This window comes from Pinus tabuliformis, chromosome 4_2 (genome assembly GCF_031772625.1).
Source record: "Pinus tabuliformis cultivar Carrire ecotype Pingquan chromosome 4_2, CPIR1, whole genome shotgun sequence".
Lineage (NCBI taxonomy): Eukaryota > Viridiplantae > Streptophyta > Pinopsida > Pinales > Pinaceae > Pinus > Pinus tabuliformis.
This window is the reverse complement of record NC_142304.1, coordinates 764,621,453-764,645,472: the sequence shown is the minus strand read 5'-3', so window position 1 is coordinate 764,645,472 and position 24,020 is coordinate 764,621,453. Positions and strand designations below refer to the sequence as shown.

The 24,020-nt window shown below is 39.5% G+C and overlaps 1 protein-coding gene across 2 annotated transcripts in view; it reads right to left on the bottom strand.

Moving 5' to 3' along the window:
* Nucleotides 1-6,808: 6,808 nt before the first annotated feature.
* Nucleotides 6,809-24,020, bottom strand: part of RFC3 (Translation elongation factor EF1B/ribosomal protein S6 family protein) — a 279,286-nt gene continuing 262,074 nt past the window's right edge. For both annotated transcript variants that reach the window (XM_089424137.1, XM_089424136.1), the window contains exon 6: nt 6,809-7,500. In XM_089424137.1, coding sequence (XP_089280263.1) covers nt 7,097-7,500 — 404 coding nt within the window. In that variant the 3' untranslated portion in view covers nt 6,809-7,096. The remainder of the gene's footprint in view (nt 7,501-24,020) is intronic.

The following is a 24,020-nucleotide window of genomic DNA, read 5'->3' as shown; positions in this document are numbered from 1 at the left end:
TGTACAAAACCTTCCTTGTTACTAGGTTCCAAAGCTTATAACCCTTTAAACCATCCTTATACCCAATAAAGATGCACTTTTCAGATTTACTATCCAACTTGGTTCGTTTCTCCTTTGGAACATATACTTATGCATCACATCAAAATAACCTTATATGCGAAAGAGAGGGTTTCTTACCAGTCCATACCTCTTGTGGAGTCTTATCTTCCAATGCTGATGAAGGTGACTTGTTGACCAGGTAACATGCAGTATTCACTGCCTCTGCCCAGAATTCTTGTCCTAACCCGGCATCACCGAGCATGCTTCTTGCCCTTTCCATCAACGTCTTGTTCATTCTTTCTGCAACTCCATTTTGCTGAGGTATATATGGAGTAGTCTTCTGCTGTGCTATACCACATTTCTTACATAATTCTTCAAATTCCTTACCGCAAAACTCTCCACCGTTATCTGTCCTCAGCACCTTTATCTTCTTCTCTGTCTAGTTTTTCACCAGAGCCTTAAATTCTTTAAACCTGTCAAAGAATTCAGGTTTCTTCTTAAGGAAATATATCCATGTATTCCTTGAGAAGTCATCTATAAATGATACATAGTACATAGACTTACCTAGTGATGGAACCTTCACAGGTCCAAACACATCACTGTGCACAAGCTCTAATATCTGTTTCGCCCTCTTACTACTAGAGGGGAAACTCACCTGATTCTGCTTCCCATATACACAATTTTCACAGAAATCAAAATCCAGAAAGCTATTACTCATACCTTCTACCATACCTTTACCATGAAGTATTCGAAAGCCCTTCTCTCCAATATGTCCAAGCCTTTGATGCCACAACATGGTCTTCTCTCCAGAGACCATTAGATTTTTTGCTCCACTTTCAGGGACCACAGAACTGTTGCACCCATCAACAACCGTGCTACCTTGCAGCTTGTACAAAGTTCCAATTCGAACTCCCTGCATCAATACCAGTGCTCCCTGAACCATCTTGCAGGTATCCTTCTCAAACACTGTTTTTACACTTGCATCATCCAACTTGCTTAAAGAAATCAAATTTCTGGCCAATGCAGGAATATGCAGAACACCCGGAAGTGTTCTAACCTTTCCACCTTGCAACTTCAACTTTACTTTTCTGCGACCAATTATTCTAGCCTTCCTGTCATCCCCCAAGAAGACATCACCACCATTGTATTTCTCATACTCGCAGAACCAATCTCTATGGGGAGTGAAGTGAAAGGATGCACCTGAGTCAATCAACCACGCCTCATGATCTACGTGTGTACTTGAAGAAGCCAAGTACACATCCCCACCTTCATCTGAGGTGGTTTTCGCCTCTGCAGAAGGAGCATCATTAGATCCCTTTCCTTTATCAGGAGCTTTGGATTTACAATCCCTTTTGTAGTGCCATTCCTTTCCACATTTCTAGCACACCACCTTTATAGGTTTTCCTGGAGATTTAGATCTCCCTCTAGATATAGATCTCCCACTCGATGACTTATTTTTGTTTTTGTTCTGGGAGCGTCCTCGTACAGACAAGGCATCACTATTCTGGCTCTCCATATTTTTCCGCCTCATCTCCTCCGTCAGCAAGGATGAGACTATTTCATCAAACTGCAAGGCAATTGCATTGCTACCTATTGCAATAACCAGACTATCCAACGAATCTGGTAGATAACACAACAAACTAATGCACTTATATTTATCTGAAATTTTAATATCAACAGATGCTAATTGACTTACCATAGTATTAAATGCATTCAGATGCTCTATCACCAAGTCTCCATCTTTCATCCTCAGGTTATACAACTTTTTCCGCAGGAACAGTTTATTCACCAGAGACTTAGATTGGTACAAAGTCCCTAACTTGTCCCACAAAGCCTTCGTCGTAGCTTCCCCTGATACATTTAGCAATACTGAATTTGAGACACACAATCGTATTGTGCTCTTTGCCTTCCGATCCAACTTCTTCCATTCTTCATCGGACACTCCCATTGGTTTAGTACCTAGATCTACCGCGATCCACTGATCTTTATCCACCAATAGATCCTCCATCTTGAGTTTACACAACTCAAAACTCTGACCATTAAATTTCTCGATCTCTATCTTTCCACGCCTCGCCATCTTCTTTCACCACCAGAATCGATCTCGTAGATCTCCCACTGAACAGGGTCTACCACAGGTCCGAGCGAAACCCCTCAGCCACAAAGGCATCTCCTTGAAGCCAAAACACCTCTGATACCAAATGTAAGTTTTAACCCCATAGAGAAATTACCTGCATACAAATTCTAGAACACAGAAAATAAACAATGCGAGAGCATAACACATAAAACACATATACACAGAGATTTTCCCCTAGATCCCAAAACCCGGACTACCAGCTTGATTTTTCATTATGTTCCTTTCAATGTTACAATACATATTTATACATGTCGAAGCATCCAATACCATGGACCGAAAACCATCGCGTCTAATACCATGGACCGAAAACCATCACATCCAAAAAACATGTGTGAAAATCATGCACAAAACCATAGGTGGGTCCACCCAACCTAACATAGGTTCCAAAACCAAAATTTTTTGGGGCACTGCCCTGAACCCCATAAAGTGGGGTTACCTGCACCCCTCAAAACCCCTTGTAACTCCCCCTCTAACCCCCCCGGTTAACTACGTGGGCTAGTCGTGAAAGAATATAACACAACCCAACATCTTACAGTGGCTAGGGCCTCCCTTTGACGTCGTCTAGGGCCTCTTTGAGTGCTGCTTTAGACCTTCCTTAACTGCAGCTATATGCTTCTTCTTGATGGCTGATAAGGGCCTCCCTCTTGCTATGGATTAGGGACTCCTTTGCTGTGGATAAGAGCCTTCCTTTTGCTGCGTATCGGGCTTCTCTTGACTGCGTCTTTATGCCTCTCTTGACTACATCTTAGGCCTCTCTCTAGACTGCATCTTAGGCCTCTCTCTTGCTATGGATAAGCCTCCTTTTGACTTCAGTTAGGGCTGCCTTTTACTATAGCAAGGGCTTCGTTTTCGACTGTGGCTAGAGCTCCTTCAAGACTGCGTCTAGGTCTCCCTTTATGACTGTAGCTAGGGCCCCTTTGTGACTGCAACTAGGGGTCACACTATTGCAGCCTGCTAGCCTCGTGCTGTCCGGGGACTCCTACACTATAGAACTCTCTATTGCTTCATCCACATCCGTCTCTACCCACATCCGCCAGTCCTGCTACTCTCTCTTCAGGCCTCCCATAGCAAGGTATAATCCAAGAGGTTGGGTACCTCAAGGATCTACCCCTCATCGCCTGTAGTCTTACTAACTACAACTCAATGTCTCCCCACCTCTTCTCTAGATCTACATGAGCACTCCCTATAGTCCCTAACATGCCCTGGGACACGACGACATGAGCACTAGTGCATTAACTATGCTAAAAAGGTCACTTTCTTGTTAATTTGACCATGAATATCTATTTTACAAAGCAATATTTCTTAGCTTCGTTTATGTTAGTGGTTTGATAAGAACATTTCTACAGTCTCTTCACTAAATTTCTTAAATATTTTACATTTATGCTTTTTGACAAAAAAGGGCTAACATTTTACCCTAGCTAAGTAAGGATTCTTTAAATAACCTTCTAGCTTGGTTCCTTTTTGTTCAATCTAAGCTTGGAAAAGTGTCATGAATTTACATTGAACAATGTAAGAATCTAGTCTTCTCTAGAAACAATCAAGCCAACCCTTTCATTTTGCAAATTACCTACCAGTTCTGGATATATTCTTTGAAATTTCTACGCTGAAGGTGTTGGATTTAGGTAAGTGATATAGAATGCACACCTACAGTTCTGTTGTTCACCTATTAGACCAGTGAAAATTATAGGCAAACTTGGAAGGGTTGAACATGAATGCTCCAACCATACTCTTATTGGCCTGCAATACACATATTCATAACACATACCTACAATATTATTGTTCACCTATTCGGGTAGTGCATATTATAGGCAAACTATTAAATGTTGGACTTCGTTGTCTCAAGTTTGCACACCAGCACCAAAGATGCAACGTATTGTGTGCATCCTTATATATGCTTGAGATTGCAAGCTAACTATTTAAATAAATGCATGTATAAAACTTCTATATTGGAAAAATAATCATCAATATTTTTTCTCGCATTTTGGGCTGAATTCACAATAGTATGCTAAAAAGTTTCATTTCAATGTCTGGAAATTAGGATATATAAATGTGAGATATATACTCTACATCTTTGGGTTATCTCCTTTTCAAATCTGAGCTTTTTAGGCTAGATGTTAATTGTTTGAACTTTGAACTTTGAATAAATTCCTGAATGGAAATTGTAAATACTTGAATGAAAGGACTTCGTAAGGAAGTGGTACCATAAATTGTGTTATTTCAAAGATTTGAATTCCATATTTTCACAAAATACAATGTCCTCACTAAATATTTATATGTATAGATACTTATGTTTAGGATTATATATGTGTTGGAGTGGTTCCTTTATGTTTTACTATAATCCTGATGCTGACAAGCTTTAGCTGACTTTTTTCATGCAAAATACCTTGGGCTTTAGCGTCCCTCGATAAAACATTCATCCACACAGTGATATTGGACACTTTTGCTTTGGAGATTGTAGAATGATTATTAAACAGAGTACAAACCCTAAGAAAATTTGTCTAGCATTTTGCGAAAGAGGTTTGTAGAATAGCCAACGTCCATGATGAATTTCTCCGGAATTTGGCAGGTTCAGAATAAACCCTCGAACTTGGACTTTCAGGATAACCCACGGCTGAGCCAAAATCAAGGATTTGATACTATTGTAATGTCCCAAATGACAAAAATAAAAAATAAAAATGGAACAAACACTTCACATAAAATTATCATTCACTTAATACCACAAATTTGATGGAAACAATAAACCCACAAATTGTATGAAAATCTCATTAAAAGATCACAATGAGGAACAATGAGAAATGCGGCAACAAAATCAAGCGTTATTATATAGAAATATATGTCAATACAATAGCTGGAAACGACCCTCCAAGACAAGTAATAAAACTGATACCAGCCTCCAAACTGAAATAGGAAATACCTGTGGATTCTGAATGAATCCACCAAAGGAAGATGTGTGCTCGCCCAATCTCTCTAAATCACCCGAAGGTTTCTGTCCTAGGGCTACCAATGAAGTAGAGAACTGGGTTCTCAACCTCTCATACAATAAACAATAACAAATCCAAGATGTCTCCAAATGACTTCTTTTTTTATAGATCTAATGGATAGATCTGCGAGCTTCTAGAAGCATCTTATTTTATTATTTTAAAATTATTCTAGAAACTCCTCAATTGACTTTATCTTAAGTGACCTTTTAATTTTATTTTATTTCACTTAAGTCACTTTTGGCCAATTTTCTCCAATTAATTGTTTTTCCTTAATTAAATGACTAATTAAAGTCATTTTTAATTAAGGAAAATAGTAAATTGCCCACCATACTCTCTTCAGCCACTGGAAGTCATTTCTCGGCTTCCCATCTTGTAGATCTTCTCGTTCTGATTCCAACGAGCTATTACGCTGAGGTGTTCCGTCAATTAATCTACCTGGAATGGCACCTCAAGCATAATTAATTAAGCTAAATCAATCATAACCCTATTTACAGTTATTATCAGAAAGTCACAAAACCAAAAACAAGATGTGCGGAACTGCTCATGATGATGAATATGCCAAGTGAATGCCATCAGAGCTCATAAAAACTCCTCAAAACTCCATTAGGACCCCTGATAACATAAACCTGCTCCACTGACCTGGCCATCCCCTACCCTGGAAATCCACCCTCGCTGAACTATGGAGAAAAATAAAAATGGGGACATTACAATTTCTCTTAACATGCATAGTGGCCATCAAATTCCAACAATGCCAGAACACACAATTCAACTAAAATTCTTAAACATTTTGTATCTGCATTGCTGATTAATGCTTTTTAAATTGCATTGAATTGTTAGAAAAACTCCAATAATATATTTAGCAGGGAAAGAACTAGTATGAGACAAATGGTTGAAAATTATAAAAAATATCTAATTATGTAAAAGAAATTGGAAGCAATTTAAGAAACATGCATTGCAAAGCTGCATCACAAAGAGTGGACTTCCTTTGTTTTGGGTAACAAGTCTGGTAGGGCATTCCCTCATTGAAAACCCCCAGAACTTGCACCATTTCTCACCACTTTGAAGCCTGTGCAATGGAGGTGGGCCAGTTCTTAATAGTGAGAATGAAGCCCTAGTGGGCAGCTGAACCCTTGGTCCATCTCCCCAATGAACCAATGCCCAATTGGTAAGTCATATAAAAATTTGTTAATATAACGAGATCAATGTTCTATAAAGCTGAAAAATATTTTTTTAAAACAACCATCAACCTTTAAAATTAATCAAAGTTATCCATTTGGCAGAAGAATAGTCCATAAGTTTTCCATGGACAGGCTTGTATATAAAGGGTAAGCTTAGTTTTTTAGGTCATGGCCCTGGCTAGCCTGCCAGATTTAGCATATGAGACACCCATGTGGAGATGCACCTTGGCCTCGTGACATAGCTCAAACATCAAGCCACAATCTATTTACATCCCTAGAGGTATCAAGCATAACGATAAGTTGTCTCATCATGTTTTATAAAATACAAACTGCATTAACTTGCATGCTAGTGGTTAAATCAAAATCTGTTTAGATTTCACAACTTATATTGCTATCATGCAAGTGAAATTTTTCTGAGCAACATAATTGTCTTAACTTTGTTTCAATCAAAACCAATCAACAACTATGCACTGAAATTGAGCAGGCAATCATAGATATCAATTCCTTCCTGAACTGAGGATAAACACATTTTTTCTTCAGACTTGACTCAATATCCAAAAACTTCAGGTTACCATATTGCTCCTAAGGACATTAGCAATCAAGGATCAATACAAAATAGAAAGTTTGAAACATATGCCTGATAACACTGTTAATACTTCCAAACATCAGAAACTTCTCCACAAGGTAAAAAAATTCAGTTCTCTGGTATTGAAATATGACCATGACCATAATTTACAAAGATGTACAACAAATACTTCATACATTTATCTTGGAGCTAACTCCTTCATCTGCTGTTCTTCAGTTTCCAGCTCGTCAAACTCTTCTTCTATTTCTTCTTCTAAATCTTCTTCTAAATCATCTTCCAATTCATCAACATAATCAGGACCCTCATCCATGTCTTCCTCATCGGTGAGAGTTGAATATGACTTGAACTCCGGAGGTGGTGGACAATCTTCGGTTATGGCTTTCTTTTGTTTTACTACCAAATGCCTGATTATTCTTTCATCCTGGTCAAATAAGGTCTTCAAGTCATTGATATGTTCAGATCCCATTTCAATATTCATCAAGATATAATTTGCATTTTTGGCTTTTCTAATTTTATATGCTAGCCTCCGCATGCCCCAGTCATTAAGCCTCCATATTTTCCCCCTTTTCTCCTCTACAAAATCTGCACAAGGTTTCATCCATTAAAAATAAGATTATTTTCATAATAGTACAATATAGGATTAGCAATGATGCATACAAAAAACAATACCACATTTTATGAATAATGGAATTGCCAAATATAAAAGCTTAGGTAAAAAATAAAATTACAATATCGAGTATTCAAATTGAGATTTCAAGTTATCAAATAACTCTAATCAAGTATTTTGTACAGCCAGAGTGGGCCTAAGGGTTAAGAAATGGATTTTCTCCTTGGAGGTTACATGTTTAAATCCAGGGTAGGGTGGGGTATGTATGTGTGAGCAAGTTGTTTGCAGATTTTAGTGTGAGGCTGGTAAGATGCCAGCACTCTCATTCTCGCTTACGGTCTAGAAAGTGGGATGAATTATATTTCCTGTGAAAACCCCAATGCCCAAAAAGTTTAGTCAATTAGGTCTAGTTTGGGTGTTTGGAAGGAATGGTTGCTATCCTCTCTCCACCTGGTTTAATTCCTGCAAGTGACATGTTCAGCTCTTAAATGATGAGTACATTGTGTGGCACTAGCAAGGTACCAACACTCTTACTCTTGCTTTCAGGCTAGAGAAGTGAGATGAATTATATTCTCTAGGTAGATCCAACTGCCCAAAATTTTAGCCCTGTGGGTTAGTTCAAGTGGTTAGCTGCTATGAGTTACAAGTAGGAGGTCACATGGTCAAGTGATAAGTCCATGGGCTGGCAGCTTCTGTGGATATTATTGGGCCTCACTCAATGTCCTTGCCGAGTTAGGTTGCCAAAGCTGCAACCAGCTGGTTTACCCTAGGTACCATCCTCGAAATGAGAGGAAGTGCCCAAAAGGTCTCCCTGGGATGTGTATTCCATTGAAAAAATTTAAGAAAAAATAAAAACTCTGTTCAAGTATCCATGATACCTTTCAATCGAAAATGATACCTTTTCGTGTTATTCAATTAAAATAAAATAAAAAGTACAGTGGAAACTTGTGAAAAACTTGTAAATTCGCAGCAGCAAGCAAAACAGATTTTAGCTGCATGGAAAAGTCTGAATTTCTGGAAAAGTTTGAAATTCTGAAATTATCTATGTTGCCAGGAAACGTGGGTTCGGGACAGGGACGGGGACGGGGACGGGTACGTCATTTTTTGAAACAGGGTGCGTGGGTTCGTCGGGGGTATATTATAATTTATATATATATAATATATAAATATTATATTTTGTAAATTATAATATATATGAATTTGTATATTTTTCAACTTTAAACAAGAAAACTAAAATATTTATGATTTAACTGTATTGATTTCAGAGGTTAAAGGCTGATCGAATACATCTTTCAAGAGATAATAGAACATAATAGAACCCAATTTATGTATCCTTATTCACTGTCCAGATTTCAAGATTTTTGCCAAATCCTGTAGCAGCTTGCCTACTCAAGAAATCAAGTTAATTGCAGAAGCTCTGACAATCAGCGAGTTTAAGTTCTTATCAGATGGAGCATGTTCCAGGTGTGTCCTTCACAATGGCATTGTAAAATTTGGGAAATTTGCTCTTAAACAATATCAGACTTTGCCTTGTTAAACAATGATTTTTCACAGAACAAGCTATGTTTATCGCTGATCCATCTCTGCTGTAGAAGACTGATTTTAATGGCTGAAGATCTATTATTTAAAGGCTGATATTCCATTTATATATCGCTGTAATGCTACTACCAGGTTCCACCGTTTTGACCTTCACTACATCTATTGGTGTCTAGTTACTTGTATGGCTGTTTATGCTCAGAAATTTTCATCATTTTAAGTTGTAACAGCAATGAAAGTCTAATTCTGAGTTTATAAATAAGTTGTCTAGTTATTTGAAGCATTTTCCCATTGTTGCAATGATCCCGTCCATGTCACTTGAGAGAAAATATAAAACAAATATCTACAGCAGTTGTCCTTCAACTATTTGATAAAATACCTCAATTAAGACTCATTGAAACTCAATTAAAAACTCAAAAATTTTAAGAGAAAATTGAGCATATTTGAGTTGGGAATATTACATCTACATCGACACTTTGCAATCCTTTCCAATGTATCAAAAGAACCCGGTTTATGATTTCGAAGTCTCAGGTTCTTTCAAGAAGAACCAGGTTCTTCAGGGTTCTTCTCAGGGTTACCCGTTCCAGCACCTGGAATGTGGGCACTGGAACCCGGGACAGGTTCGAGAACCTCACCCCTGGGTTGGGAACCCGTGCAACATAAGAAATTATGTTAACAATTTTGTGAAACTTATCTTTGACTTTATTCAAAACCAATTTTTTTAAGTTTTATAATAGTTTTGAAATATTCAAATATTAAATTGAATATTTGTTAATTATAAAAATAATTTTCAATTTTTATAAAAATTATATTCCAATTTTATCTTTGATAGAAGACATTAATATGATTTTGAAATTTATTGGTTAGAAATAAAAAATTATTAAAAAAATAAAATAAATAAAAAATCTCACATTAGATTTGTGAAAAAAAAAATTACAATGTTGACTTCATGGATGTGGGGTGTACCTTTAGTCACAGTCAACAAATTAATGTTTAAGTAAAATTTAGGCCTAAAAGCGTTCTCATTTTTTTATATATGTGGAGTAACAAGCCACGTTTATTATTTTCATTTAATACTTTGGAAAATAAAAATTAATTACAATGTTGATTTCATGGATGCAAGGCGTACCTTTACTCACATTCAACAAATTAGTGTTTCAGTAAAATTTAGGCCTTAAACTTGGCGTCATCATTATTTTATATATGTGGAGTAACAGGCCATGTTTATTGTTTGCATTTAATATTTGAGAAACGCATCTTTCAAATTATCAATATAATGTACCTGATCGTTGAAGCAAACATTTTGAACCATCACTCTTCCGCATATATTCCAGGATGTCAACAAATTGAATGGTTTTTTTTTTTGTAAACTAAGGCGAAATTCTATTACTTCAAATATGGAGAATATACAAACAGAGGCAGGTCACTACCCGCCCTTAAGGGAAACCGGGTACCACCGATAGTTTTTAACAGCCATCCACAAAAAATACATATCCAGTCTATCTAACCATACAAAAATTCCAGCTATTTGTTCTACAAGCAAACTGTTTCGCCTTTGAGACATTACCATTCAGGATTACAAAAATTCAAAACTGAAAATGATAAAAACCTCTTTACAGCAGTGTCCATATCCTACTTATTCAGGGTGTCTGGCTTGGGTCCGCTTTCTGTCTTGATCTCCATTCCATTTTCTTTGAACAGCTGCAGAATTTTATCCATCTTTCTATCCTGCATAATCAGAGTCATCTGGATGTTCCTTAGTTCCCTTTTGAAGGTGGGGAAACCTTGAGCCAATTCCACCATTTCAACAGCTACCTGCTCCATGGCTTTAGCCAGTAGTCGCTTCATGCCCCAGTAAGCATGCAAAGACTGTTTGTACAGCGACATTCTCCCTCTTGTGTGTCCTGGATCGGGGATAAACCTCTCCCAGTCCTCCATTTCAGGGTCCGAAGCTGCCTGCATAGCCTCCTCTTCTAAGTGATCTATAATTCTTCTAATGTGAGGGTTTGTCTCTTGAATATATGCATCCTCTGCTTCATTCAATTTCCTCCTCATGTCCCGCTTCCCTCTTTTCCTGCCTCTGCGTTCACAAGCTACTCCGTCCTCCACGTCGGTTCTTTGGTTCCTGCTCCCTCTACCACCTCCTCCACCGTTCCTTCCTCGACCCCACTGTTTCCCACGTCCTCTCGCTCGTCGGCTTCTTCCGCGCCTTCCACCCGCGTCCTCGTCAGTACCCTCCTGATCCTCAAGCTTCTCTTCCGAATCCTCCGTTTCATTACTCCGACGCCTCCACTTACCTACCTTCCCTCCTGTTGTCCGACGCGGTTCCTCCTCTACCAAATAGTCTCTTATATCAAACTCCTTCTCTGATTCATCCGTAATATCCAGATAAATCCGCGGTAAAGATTCCTCTGCAACACTCTTTCCTTTTATATCAACCTCTGCCAGACCCTTTCCTTTCTGATCTACAGGCCTCCCCTTGCTCCGTGTCCAGCGACCTTCTCCCTGCTCTTGACTCACAGCCATGCTTGGCATTGTAGACTGCTGCATACTCATATCTCGCTTCCTCTGTTTACAGCAATTGACCCCGAATTTCTCCCTTCTCTCCGCTCGATCGCATGCAAAACATAATAACTCCCTAATCCGCCACCCTTTCGTCTTAAAGCTTCGTGTCCGCCTGTCGCCTTCATTAACACTTGCCTCATCTGCTGGGTCATGATGTGAGATGTACCCAATCTCTCTGACGCAGCTACCTCTCGTCCTCGAAAGCGTACCCATATTCGTCCTTGGGATGAACATTCCGCTCGTTTCTTGATTAATCTCGCCGCCCCTAAGGTTAATTCCATCCACGCGCTTCGTAATCCCCTGTCCAGCATTAATTATCCTGTCATATCCCCTCCTATCCATAATAAGGAAGCAATTAATCATTTCCGTGTGATGCAATCGCCTCATCATAATCCTGTCGAAGTATGGTTTGTAGTGCATTCCACCTTGGGTCATCCTGATATGATACCCAGCTCCCATCAATTACTCTGTTCGACGCTTCGCTGCCCCAATTGGCTAATAAATCCGCTGCCTGGTTGCCATTCCGCAGGACATGATTTATCATTGTATACTCTATCCTACTGAGCAGCCCTTCTATGTCTTGTATGATCGCTGCTGTCCGCCAACTCGTCGCCACGTGATCCCACCGTTTGCCATTTCGTAATTTTCTGAGCATATCAATCGTAATCTTGGAGTCGCCTTCAACTTCAAGATTCCGGTATCCATTTCGAACTGCAATTCGAAGTCCATTATACACTCCCCATAATTCCGCTTCATTATTTGTCATGTCTCCTCCCCATTCCGCATACACCCATCGTGTACTCCCTGTATTATCTCTAAAAATGCCTCCCCAACCTGCTTGTCCAGGATTACCCTTTGATGCCCCATCGAAATTCAGTTTGATTCGCCTGTCCCCTGGAAATCTGAAATGGTTTGGACTTTGCACATGATATCTATTACGCCTGTCAAGATTGGGGAAGATCATTGTATAATCTATATTCAACTTTGAGACTATTCGTTGTTCCTCCGGGGTCAGTTTCCAATCATCCTCATCCCATGCTTCAGACAAAACCGTTTCCTTTATCGACTTACATATTGCTTCCCAAATTCTTGATTCTTGGGAGCTTTTATCCCTAAAGATCCTTCGATTGCGCTCCTTCCAAACTTCCCATATTGCGAAACCAACCACCAAATTCCATAGTCTCCTTACAACTTTACTCTGAAAATTCCCCTTGCCCCAGTGAAATAAGGTATTCCGAAGACTAGTTGGGTCCCTATTCGTTTGACCAAAGAGTACCCTAATTTCTTCCCATATACTCTGAGCGTAGAGACATCGATTGAGTAAGTGCTCCTGATTCTCTGCCTCTTTACTACACAAATAACATCGTGAAGGTCCATGCATACCTCGTTTCTGAATATTTTCCCAAGTCAAGATCCGTCCTCTGCAAACCAACCACGCAAAATATGTTATTTTAGGCCACCATTTTCCTTCCCAAATCTTTTTCCAGTCCATTATATCATCGACCCTTTCCTCTTTCGATTTCCAATAATATGCTTCTTTGACTGTAAACATTCCTTTCATCGTTTTACCCCATCTGAGAATGTCCTTACCATCTCTGATCTTAATTTTCCGTGATTCAATTTCCTGGGAATACCGGTGCCCTGTCTCCAAGCTGATTCGATCTGCCCATTCCTGAGGCCGTTTCCACACTCGCCATATATCGTTTACAGCCCCTCTGTGCCAATAATCTCTCACATATTCCATTCCTGCTCTTTGCGCTAACACTTGAACCTCATGAAGAGATTGATTCCCATTGAGCTTATCACGTTGCTGCCACCCCTCTTCCCAAAATCTTGCTGTACTACCCTCACGGATTTCCCAGAATGCTAGGTTCCCAACTATATCTTTATTACTTCTTGCAAAGTCCCATATTTGTGATCCTCGAGGAGTTTCTGCTATTCGTAGGCGTTCTTCAATTGTACCTGGCATGTTATATTTTTGGTTCCAGATTCTTTTCCACAGATCAGTACCCCCCTGCACCCATCGCCACCATAATTTCGCCCCTAAAACCTGATTTATGACTTCCGGATCTCGAACTCCTAAACCTCCTTCCTCTTTCCGCTGGGTTACCTTCTTCCATGAAACTAGAGTCCATTTTTTCTGTTGTTGAGGACCTCCCCAAAGAAATTTTCCAAATAGTTCCCTCAGTTTAGAGAGAACGCCTTTGGGAGCAGCCATAATAGACAATGAATAGATGGGAATAGACAGTAATACCGATTTTAAGAGGACTACACCACTGGCTAAATTCAACAGTCTGAACGACCAATTAGCCAATCGTTTTCTAATTCTTTCCAACAAGCTCTGCCAATTCTTTATGTGGTGTGAGTTTATATCCAATTGAATGCCCAGATATTTAGTCGGTAATACACCCTGTCTAAAGCCTAATATTCTGGTTAAATGAGCTTTGACAATTTCAGGTGTATTAAAAATAAATGTACAAGACTTATCACTATTTATCTCCATACCTGAAGCATTCATAAAAACTGTTAGAACATGTTTGAAACTTCTCACCTCTCTAAGCGACGCTTCTCCGAATAGCATCAAATCATCAACAAACTGTTGATGTGTGATGACTAAATTATCCCCCAAATTGAATGGTTATTGGAGTGTATGTTTGTGATTTTTTTTTAATGTAGTTTAATTTAATTTATAGATGAAATGATTGTTTTACAATATTTTTTCTAGTTAATCTTAATACAAATTTAGTAAAGATTTCTAAAAACTTAAATTTAAGTTGTTTAATCTGTATAATTTGATTATTTTAAGAATTTTTTATGGTGTTAAATCTATTTATTTATTCAAAATTGCATTTTAAACAACAAAATATAACTTTTTTTTTTTAAATTGTCACCCAATTCTAATAAAAAAATTATTTTAGATTAAATCTTTTTTAAGTATAAATTGATTAAAATAAATTGATTAATGTATATCTCCATACTATCAATGAATTATTTTTAATAATATTTTTAATTAATTATTTTATTTTTATATTTTTTTAAATAATTATAATAAATCACATGGTAATTATTTCAATGGCAATTAATAATAATGCTTTTCCACATTAAAAATTACTTTCATGTGTCACACGTTGATATCCCTGACAGCTTAACTTTTTATGAAATGTAACTTTGGAGGAGATATTTTGGACATCAGTGACATATTCAGATTTAGTCGGATCTAATTCTAAGATTTGTGGGGATAAATTCGTTAACTTATTGTTCATGATTTTTTTAATTTAATATTTTTTTATATATATTTTTTAGTAAGTTGATATTTATTAGGTTACAGATTAAAAAAAATGGATATCAAATTGATTGTGAAAATAAAGCACTTTTGTTATTTATTTTTTCTAGTGAAATACGAAAACTCTATTGTAGTAACGAAACCGTGATTTTGGGCCTGGAGTATGCCCTAAAACTGCTTATGCTTAGTTAAGAGTTTGTCTTCCTCGGACGTAAGGAAATAGGGTAACGGCCCAAGACCCAGAGGCATCTAGCAGGAGCGAACGTTTGGCCCGTTACGGACCACCGGCAGGTTCTTCCAGGGGGCGTGATTTTCCTTGAATAACGATGATCAGTGAGCCTGCACTCACGGATAGCAACCAGAAATGGTTGTCCTCACTATTGGTTTGACAACTGGGTTATGATAAGTTTTCCCACCTTGTGAAAAAAAAAAACGAAACCACGATTTCAAAAGTCTTAACGAGATGATCTCGGGTTTGCTTTTGGTTGTGATCCTAATGATTGTCAACTCATCCAAATCAGTGGTAATTTGGTTTAAACTATTGTTAAAAATAATTAGTAAAAGGGATGAAATTTTTTCATGCATTATAATTAGTTCATTATAATTAATTCATATATTATTAATATAGATATATTATGCTAAGCATCATAATAATATTGATATTTTCACTTTAAGAATACTGATATTTTTGTGGGTTTGCAGGGCAATGTTAGGGTTTTGTAGGTGAGTGGCGTAGGCACTTACCCAAGCCAATTGGTGAGGTGACGTATCCAAGTGGTAGCGGCAATGTATCGACAGCTGCAAGTTGTCAGGCATGGGCTTCTTAGGAGTGGCCCCTCGAATGGGGAGGAAGAACCCTCCTCGTATCAAAATGCAATTGGTAGATCGAAGACAGCTACGACTGGAGCGAATGGGTTTGAACCCAGTGTGTATTGTAGCGGAGTCTCCAGTAATGGGGGCTCAATGGCAAGCCAGAGGGAGAGGTCAATGATTGCCAAAATAAACGAAAAATCCAAAATTCGTGATTCCCAACAATCATTTGAAGAAAACCTGCTAATTTATGAAAGATCATGCCTTGATCTGTAACTTTACATGAATATGGCCAAAGGAGCAAGAGGTTGTCCAATGGATCCAAGCTAAATGGAATCCAAAAGGGTCGGTGGAGCTGCGACTACGAGCAAAAAGGTTTCTTCCCAGTGATCTTTGCAGAGTATTTGAAAATGGCCCTTATTGCGGGGTTATTTATCAGATTTTGGGAAGAGTACTATAACCCAGAAAAAGAACAATTCATGGTTGTCCCAGTATGGATCCATCTCTTCTCCTGGCCTAAAGATTTCTGGGAGCCAGATATCTTGGAAGGTATAGGGAATGCAATTGAGGACTTTGTGAAGATCTCAGAAATCACAAAATGAAGACATGTAGCTTACGTGCATATTTGTGTTCATATGAACATTTCTTAACCTTTACCTGAATCGATCGATCTGGAGTACCATGACTCAATTTGGACACAGTCGCTCGAATACGAGCACATGCCCTTTAAATGTCGTCGATACCATGAATATAGCCATCTATTCAAAGAATGTCCGCTCACAGTAGCAGAAGAACAACAAAATGCGACTACCAGGGATGATGATGGTTTCTAGCTGTGGGTGCAAGGTGTGGCCGCAATTATCGGAAGCAACATCCTCAATTTGGGAATCGCCCTGTCCAACCTCCTCGTTGAATGTCTGCTTCAAACCCGCCATCATCTAAAACCCAAAAATCGGTGGCAGAAAATCTTTTTGCCATTTTGGGAGACCTTAAAAAGTAGGGTGAGCCTAAAACCTAGCCAGGTCCATTGGCAATACAAATCATGGATGTAGAGAAGCAGACGAATAAAAGCAAGGAAATATCCACGCCTAAGAGGAAGACACCTGAAGACTTGGAGGAAGATTGAAAACTCAAGGAGGTTCTCATATAGACCAACAAAATTTTGGAAGCAAAAGAAAGGAATAACCGACTAGGTGCTAATGAAAAACAATGTTAAAATTTTTCAAAGTTTGGGTAAAATCAAGATTTAAAAGACATTCCTTCTAATCAACTAATTCACTTCCGAAACGTTTTTGGTCAGTGGTGCGCCTGCCCGCTTGGCAAAAGCAAAAGGAGACTCCTAATCTCAAAATTCAGTTAGAGAAGGAGGACACCAACAACACGCACAAGTGGACCAACGCATAACTGAAAAAGGGAAGAAGGAGAGGAAAACTACAAAGGAAGCCATTCGAGAAGCAGGGGAATTCTTGCTTAACTCAGGGCAAATGGGACAATTCAAAAATAACTTCCCCAAAACCCTACCCCTTACTTAATGAAAATAGTCTCATGGAATATACGAGGCTTAAACAACAAGGGTAAGCTTCAATCTCTGAAAGACAAAATTAATAAGCTAAAGCCGAACATTGTGCTCCTTCAGGAGACAAAAATGACAGATGTGAAAATTCACGAGGTGCTTCAAAGATGTTGGAGAGGTAGCGAAGAGATGATCCTAGACGCGAAAGGCATGGCAAGAGGGATCGCCATTATGTGGGACCTTAACCAAGTTATCTTCAAAGACTGGGTGGATGCCCCCCATAGCCCCTTAGGCAGATTTAGAAGTATCGGCGCAGAAGGATGGTTCAGTCTAATGACGGTTCAGAAATAAGTTATTTGCAGTGTTCTTATGGAAAATATCGAAATATATTCTACTGCAACCTTCACAATTAAAATATTGCAGAAAGTAAATGCAAGGAAAAATATTGTCACAAATACAATCACAATGACAGTTATTTTTGGACAATTGTCCCCGACAAAACCAAATGTGGGAAAACGGGTGCAACAGATGAGGGTTTCTTTATTACTCTTCAGCAAAATCTCATGACCCTAACCAAGTTATCTTCAAAGACTGGGTAGGCGCCCCCCATAGCCTCTTAGGCAAATTTAGGAGTATCGACGCAGAAGGATGGTTCAGTCTAACGACGGTCCAGACATAAGTTATTCGCAGTGTTCTTATGGAAAATATCGAAATATATTCTACTGCAACCTTCACAATTAAAATATTGCAGAAAGTAAATGCAAGGAAAATTATTGTCACAAATACAATCACAATGACAGTTATTTTTGGACAGTCGTTCTCGAAAAAACCAAATATGGGTAAACGGGTGCAGCAGATGAGGGTTTCTTTATTACTCTTCAGCAAAATCTCATGTACAAATTACAACCAGCAAAACAGGAGTGAGAAAATTTATAGACACTTCCAGACAAATTTATGATCTAGGTGAAACACCCCTCCTTCCTCTGCATCCTTCTGCGTCCCTCTGTCAACCTGCCTCTACGGTGCCTCTTTCCGTTTCAACATTTTCATGCTCTGCATCTTGTTGTCTCGCACTCTCGAATGATGTTGATGCCTTCTCTCCCTTTCTCACCTGCAACTCTCCCTCTAATTCAATTTTCTCTTACCGAACTTCAACCAGTGAGAAAATCGATCTTACTCGAGTAACTGAGTATCTTCCTCTAGAGTGTTCTCCAAGTGCCCATCAAGTCTCCTCTTATAATCCTCTCGTCGATCAATCAACGGCCCAGATTAGATTCTAATCAATGGCTAGGATCATATTGAATTGATCTCTGCCTTCTTCTAGAAGTTTCACCCACAGTTTACATTAATACCCATTAATTATTTTAATTTCCTAAGTTTAGACTTAGGGTCCCATTAAAATTAATTAATTAATTTAATAAAACTGTTTCTGGGTGGAATTTCTCAAAAAGATTTCTGGGTATTGGAGAATGCATGTGTCTAAGCCTCCTGCAAAATTTGAGACTTAGAGCACATCTGATGCTACCAAAAATCAACATGTTGAAGTTGCAATGCCATTCTTCTTCCCCTTCTTGTTGGGACACTGAAGGGCATAATGACCCATCTTCTAAGAAGCAAAGCATCTCACTTTGCTCATGTCTTTCTCCTTCCCCTTTTACATTCCCTTCTTCTTGGCCTCGCTAGAAGGTCCCTTCTTGGCCTTTTCTTGCCCTTAGCTACGAGCACAACTTTCTCCTCCTCATCAGCCCCACCATTCTGGTTGCCACTCTTAGCACTCCTCCTAGATGAAAGCATCCCACATCCTCCTCTGGTCTGGAAGATGCTCCCTAGAAACAATGCCATCGATGAAACCATCCCATTTCTTGGAAAAACCACTTAGTGTAGTCTTAACTAACTATTCATCGGGGTTAATCTCTACCACTGTAGCCAACTCATCTCTCACCTATATGATCTTGGTAAGGTATGAGGTCATTGTGTTAGATTTGATCATCTTGGTGTTTCTTAGTTTCTCGTGTAACACCAGCTTCCTATTCTCATTTCTACTCTGGTAAAGTGTAATCAAGGATCCCACGTTGCATAGGCGAACTTCTTCCATGACACATGAAGTATCAGGTGGTATTTTATTGTGCCTAGAAGGATCATCTTAGCCTTGACATTATGTTTGTTGAATTCTGAAAACTAAACCAGATCAGTAGGTGACTGTACTTCCTATTACCACTTAAACTAGCAAGGGTCCTAAGAGGGGATCCTATAGAACAACTACTAGGTCAAGGGAATCAATGGAGCAATAGCCCACTGTCACCTTAGCTAAAGCTCCTTGCTCTTTACAAACTTTCACCGATGGGAGGAGACCCAATGTAAAGGGGAACCACTAGATTAATGGAACAGTGAGAGGGAAAGGAGTGATTCCTAAGGCCTGTTCACAAGGGAGACTCAATTATATGGCTTTCTTGCTCGAGAAGCAAGGTGATATGCTCTCTAGGAAGGGCTACGAGGATTCTCGAGGCGAGGGTTTGGGAATATATCTAGCAAATATGATTCTCAGGCTTGGAAATCCTTATGGAGAATCAGTCTTTGTGTGATCTTTGTGGAATTGGCGTCAATAAGTTGTGGGACCACATGGGACCAAGCAGACCCAAAATTAGGTCAAGGGTATGGAGTTGATCACCAAATGTAGGGATTGACCTAATTAGGGAGGAGAAGAGGATCAAAGGACAAATTTATTTGAGGTTTGAATTCAATGATCCTAATAAGGACATTAACCAAGGGAAAACTAGGGAAAAAAATGGTCCTTGAGCTAGGGCTTGCTATATCTCGAGATCCCACCATAGGATTTTCTTCAAATTTGGAGGGCCTCTAGAGCAAACCTCAGCGTAATTGTGAACCAAAAATTGAAGTGTTTGGATGACTAGATTGTGAGATAATTGATGCCCTAGGTGACCTATGTAGGCTAGGCCTAGAAAAAGAGGGAGGTGAAAAAATTAAGCATTGAAAATGATCACCAATGGAGGATTAATGCCTTGTCCTTTGGGAGAGATGGAGTCAAGGAGAATTTATGGTTTGGGAATAATTCAGCCAATCAAGGAGACCTTCAACAACTTCGCATGGCATTTAGAGAATGAGAACAACTACTACAAGGACTTTATACTTCAGTTTGCAATAAATGATGACTTATCGAGATTTATTTAACATAAATTATCTCTAGGAATATTCACTCATTCATACATGGCCCATGACATGATGCAACACTATAAAGAACAAAAATTCCCACAATTTCATATAGAGCAGCAGTGAATTTCATACTTGTATAGCGAAGATTCTAGCAACATTCATGTGACAAAAGTAAATAACAAGAATAAGCATTAAAGAGTACTTACATGTATAAAAGAGTATATCTAATCATCAAATTCTGCCAATAATGAAGCGCCAAGACAAGAGAGAGATATCTAAACATCAAAATTCATCCATAACATCCAAACTCATCCTCCAAAAGGGATAGTGAAAATTTCACAAGAGAAAATAACCCAATCCAAGTGATGATGAGAGAATGAATCACCTCTCATCTATCTATACACTCTCTAATGAATTCAATTTAGCTAAATTGGCCTAATTGAGCCCCTAAAATAAAATAATGTGCATAGTAACAATAGTTTTGGTGACAAGCCCACCAAATAGCTCAATAACGTAATAAGAAGCCTCTCAAGAGGGTCGAAGGATGAAAAAAATGAGTTGTTGGGCCTGTGAGGAGGTCTAATGAAGTCCAAGGGGTGCCATGATGTAGAAATGGATTCCAAACATAGTGAACAAGTGGTTAGCCCCTTCTTTTCCAAGCAAGAATTTGTAGTGCTCCCAAGTGGGTGTGGGGGCATAGCAGACATTCTCATGGGTCTCCAAATGGATCAAAAATGCCTATAAACCATTTGCAAGGGATAGAATGATGGCATAAGCCCTCTCTCTGCAGTGGGAGAGATCCTCTGGACCCTGGAACATCTACCAAGTGTATGGTGCAAGTGTGGAGTCGGCTGGGCATGGTGAACCAGGTGCATCATCCTCATCCAAAAGGTGGAACAAGAACAATCCATGAGCGTTGTTGGGGATCCATGAAGTAATCTCTGCTATGTCAAAGGCACAAGGCTCTCAACGCCCACCCTACAAGCACCAATGTGGCCTTCTGGACGGTTAGGACCCTCTATAGAGAGACTGAGCCCCAAATAGAGATACACCGCAATCCTGGATAAGATCCAATGCGTCCCCTTGCCCTCCAATACAACAAATCATTAGAATAATCAAGTAAAAGAGTTTACAAGTCATGGAATCAATGGGGCACTTCATGGTGGCATGTGTTGAGTTTTGTAGCATCGGATGTGTTCTAGCCACGAAACTTTGTGGAGAGGCTAGAATACATATATTCTCCAGAACCCAAAAATCTTTTCTGGAAATTCCACGTAAAGACAACTTAATTAAAATAATTAATCTTTTTTTTAATGGTGCCTAAGTCTAAAGTTAGGAAAACTGATTAATTAAAGGGTATTAATTAATTCATGGTGATGTCTCAACGAGAGATTATAAGAAAAAATGTGATGGGGGTTGGAAAACATACCTGTGAAACAAGGAATTCGATTTTGCTGGGAAATTGAACTCCAGAGTAGCAGCAGTCAGTTGTCAGAGGTGATTCAATGAAGTCGAAGCAATGAGGGAGGCTTAGGGATAGTAAGGTTGGAATGAAGTTTATCTAGTCTAGTGAATGCATAGTAGAGAGGCAATGAGTGCCACAGAGAGGCAGCACAGAGCTTTAGAGGGAGATCCGTATTTTGCTGAGGAGAAGTCGAAATTCAGTGCCAGAAGTTGGAGTGGGAGCTTGGAGGCTAGGAGGATCGATTTTCCAGATAGCAGTTGATCAGTTAGCAAGAGAGACGTTGGTCCGAATTGTGGGACGCAAATCTGCGTAGGTTAGACGCAGAGGCAACAAGGGGCAACTCATCTTGAGCCAAGGTTAGTGTTGGATCACCGGTGGGAGTGAGATTTTTCTCACTAGATCTCTTGTCAGTTTTTTCTCTGTATGGAAAGTTAGATTTGAGCTTCCAGAGATTTGTACTCAGATTTACTATTGCATAATAAATAAAACCATCAACTGCTACACCAGTTTTCCCAAGTTGGGTTTTTCCAGGGACATTGGTCCAAAAATAATAGTGTTATTTATGTGTGTGAGATTCTATTCCTCCAACATTATTTTTCTTTCGCAATATTGTATTTGTGAAGGTTGCAGTGTATTAGTTTCGATATTTACCGTAGAATGTAGTAAATAATTTGCTAAAGTTATTTAACAAATAGAAGAAACTTAATTAGCTGCTGCAGTAGGATTCGGGGTTTCTGAATTTTCACATGGTATTAGAGCACAAATCGTATGTTGGAGAGCTCAGTAGCAGAAGGGAAGAGAATTTCAAATCTCTGCAGAGGCAGCAGTTCAAAACCCTCTAGAGGCAGCGCAATCCTTGGGCCAAGAGGGTTAGTTTTTTAGGAAAATTCAAGACCATGTGGGCAAAGAGGTTGATTCTCAATGGGATTCAAGACCATGTGGTGTCTCACATAGCTGGAAAAGATACCACCCGACAGATGTGGGAAGCACTTGCCACGCTATATGAGGGATCTTCCGAGCAACGAAAAATGTATCTTGAGGAGAAGTTGAGATGCACGAGGATGCAGAAAGGGGAGTGTATAGACTCATTCCTTATTAGGCTTCAAGATATCCGAGATTCAGCTGTCTATAGTAGGGTCAGTGCCTCAGCCTACTGAATTGATGCGGTTTGCTCTAGACAGCATTTCTGAAGAGTGGCAAGTCTTCGTCCAGAGTATTCTTGGCAAAGAAAAGTTGCCAGACTGGGATCGTATGTGGGCTGATCTGTAGCAGGAGGAGATGAGGCGAGATTTGGTGAAGACCACCATCACTGGCAACATCAGCAGCAGTGGGATGAAGCAAGTAAAGGAAGAGGAGGATGTGGCCCTCGCATCGAAGGGGCAGCATGAGTAGCGCAGAAGGAAGGACATTTCCAAGGTGAAATGCTTCAGATGTGGTGAGCTTGGCCACTATAACACTCAATGTTCTCTCAGAAAGAAGGTCAAGGAGGAGAAGCAGGATCAGCAGGCTGCATTCGCGGAGATTGATAGGTTTTCCTCCAGATTGGAGGAATAGTTTGCCATGATCACCGATATACCTCCAAGAGTGAGATGGGGTGACTTGGTTTTGTAGCCCTAGAGAGCTACAGGATGGGCGGGTTCTTGAGGAGGTCCACCTCATGAATCAACACCTTGCTACGGGAGCCCAAAAACATGCAATAGCATGATGGATCAGTGGCAGTTGGTGCAGTCAGATGCTAGAGTAACAAATGCAATGGCTAGTAGCGGTAAGATACTGGGCAGTGTAGTACAGATTAGCAGCAGTGCAGTTGGCACAAAGCAGAGTCAATAGCAGCCCAAAGGCTTCAGTGACAGCGCAGAGTCTAGCAGCAGTCAGGACTCGGGTGAGAGATGCATCAGACTGACCACAATTGGTTCAGTATTTTGGATGCTTTTCAGTTGCAATTGTTGCAGTTTCAGCAACAACAGATGGAGAGGGAGTTGCAGTGCAGATGCAATGTTGTCGAGAGTTTAGCAGGGCCATCAGCAGCACAGCTACAGCGTTTACCAGAGTTGTGCAGTAGTTGGTGGACAACAACAGCCAGACATCAGCAGCATAACAGGAGGTGGTGCAGGGACAAGGTGTTTCTTCAGTGGGTTGCAGCACTAAAACA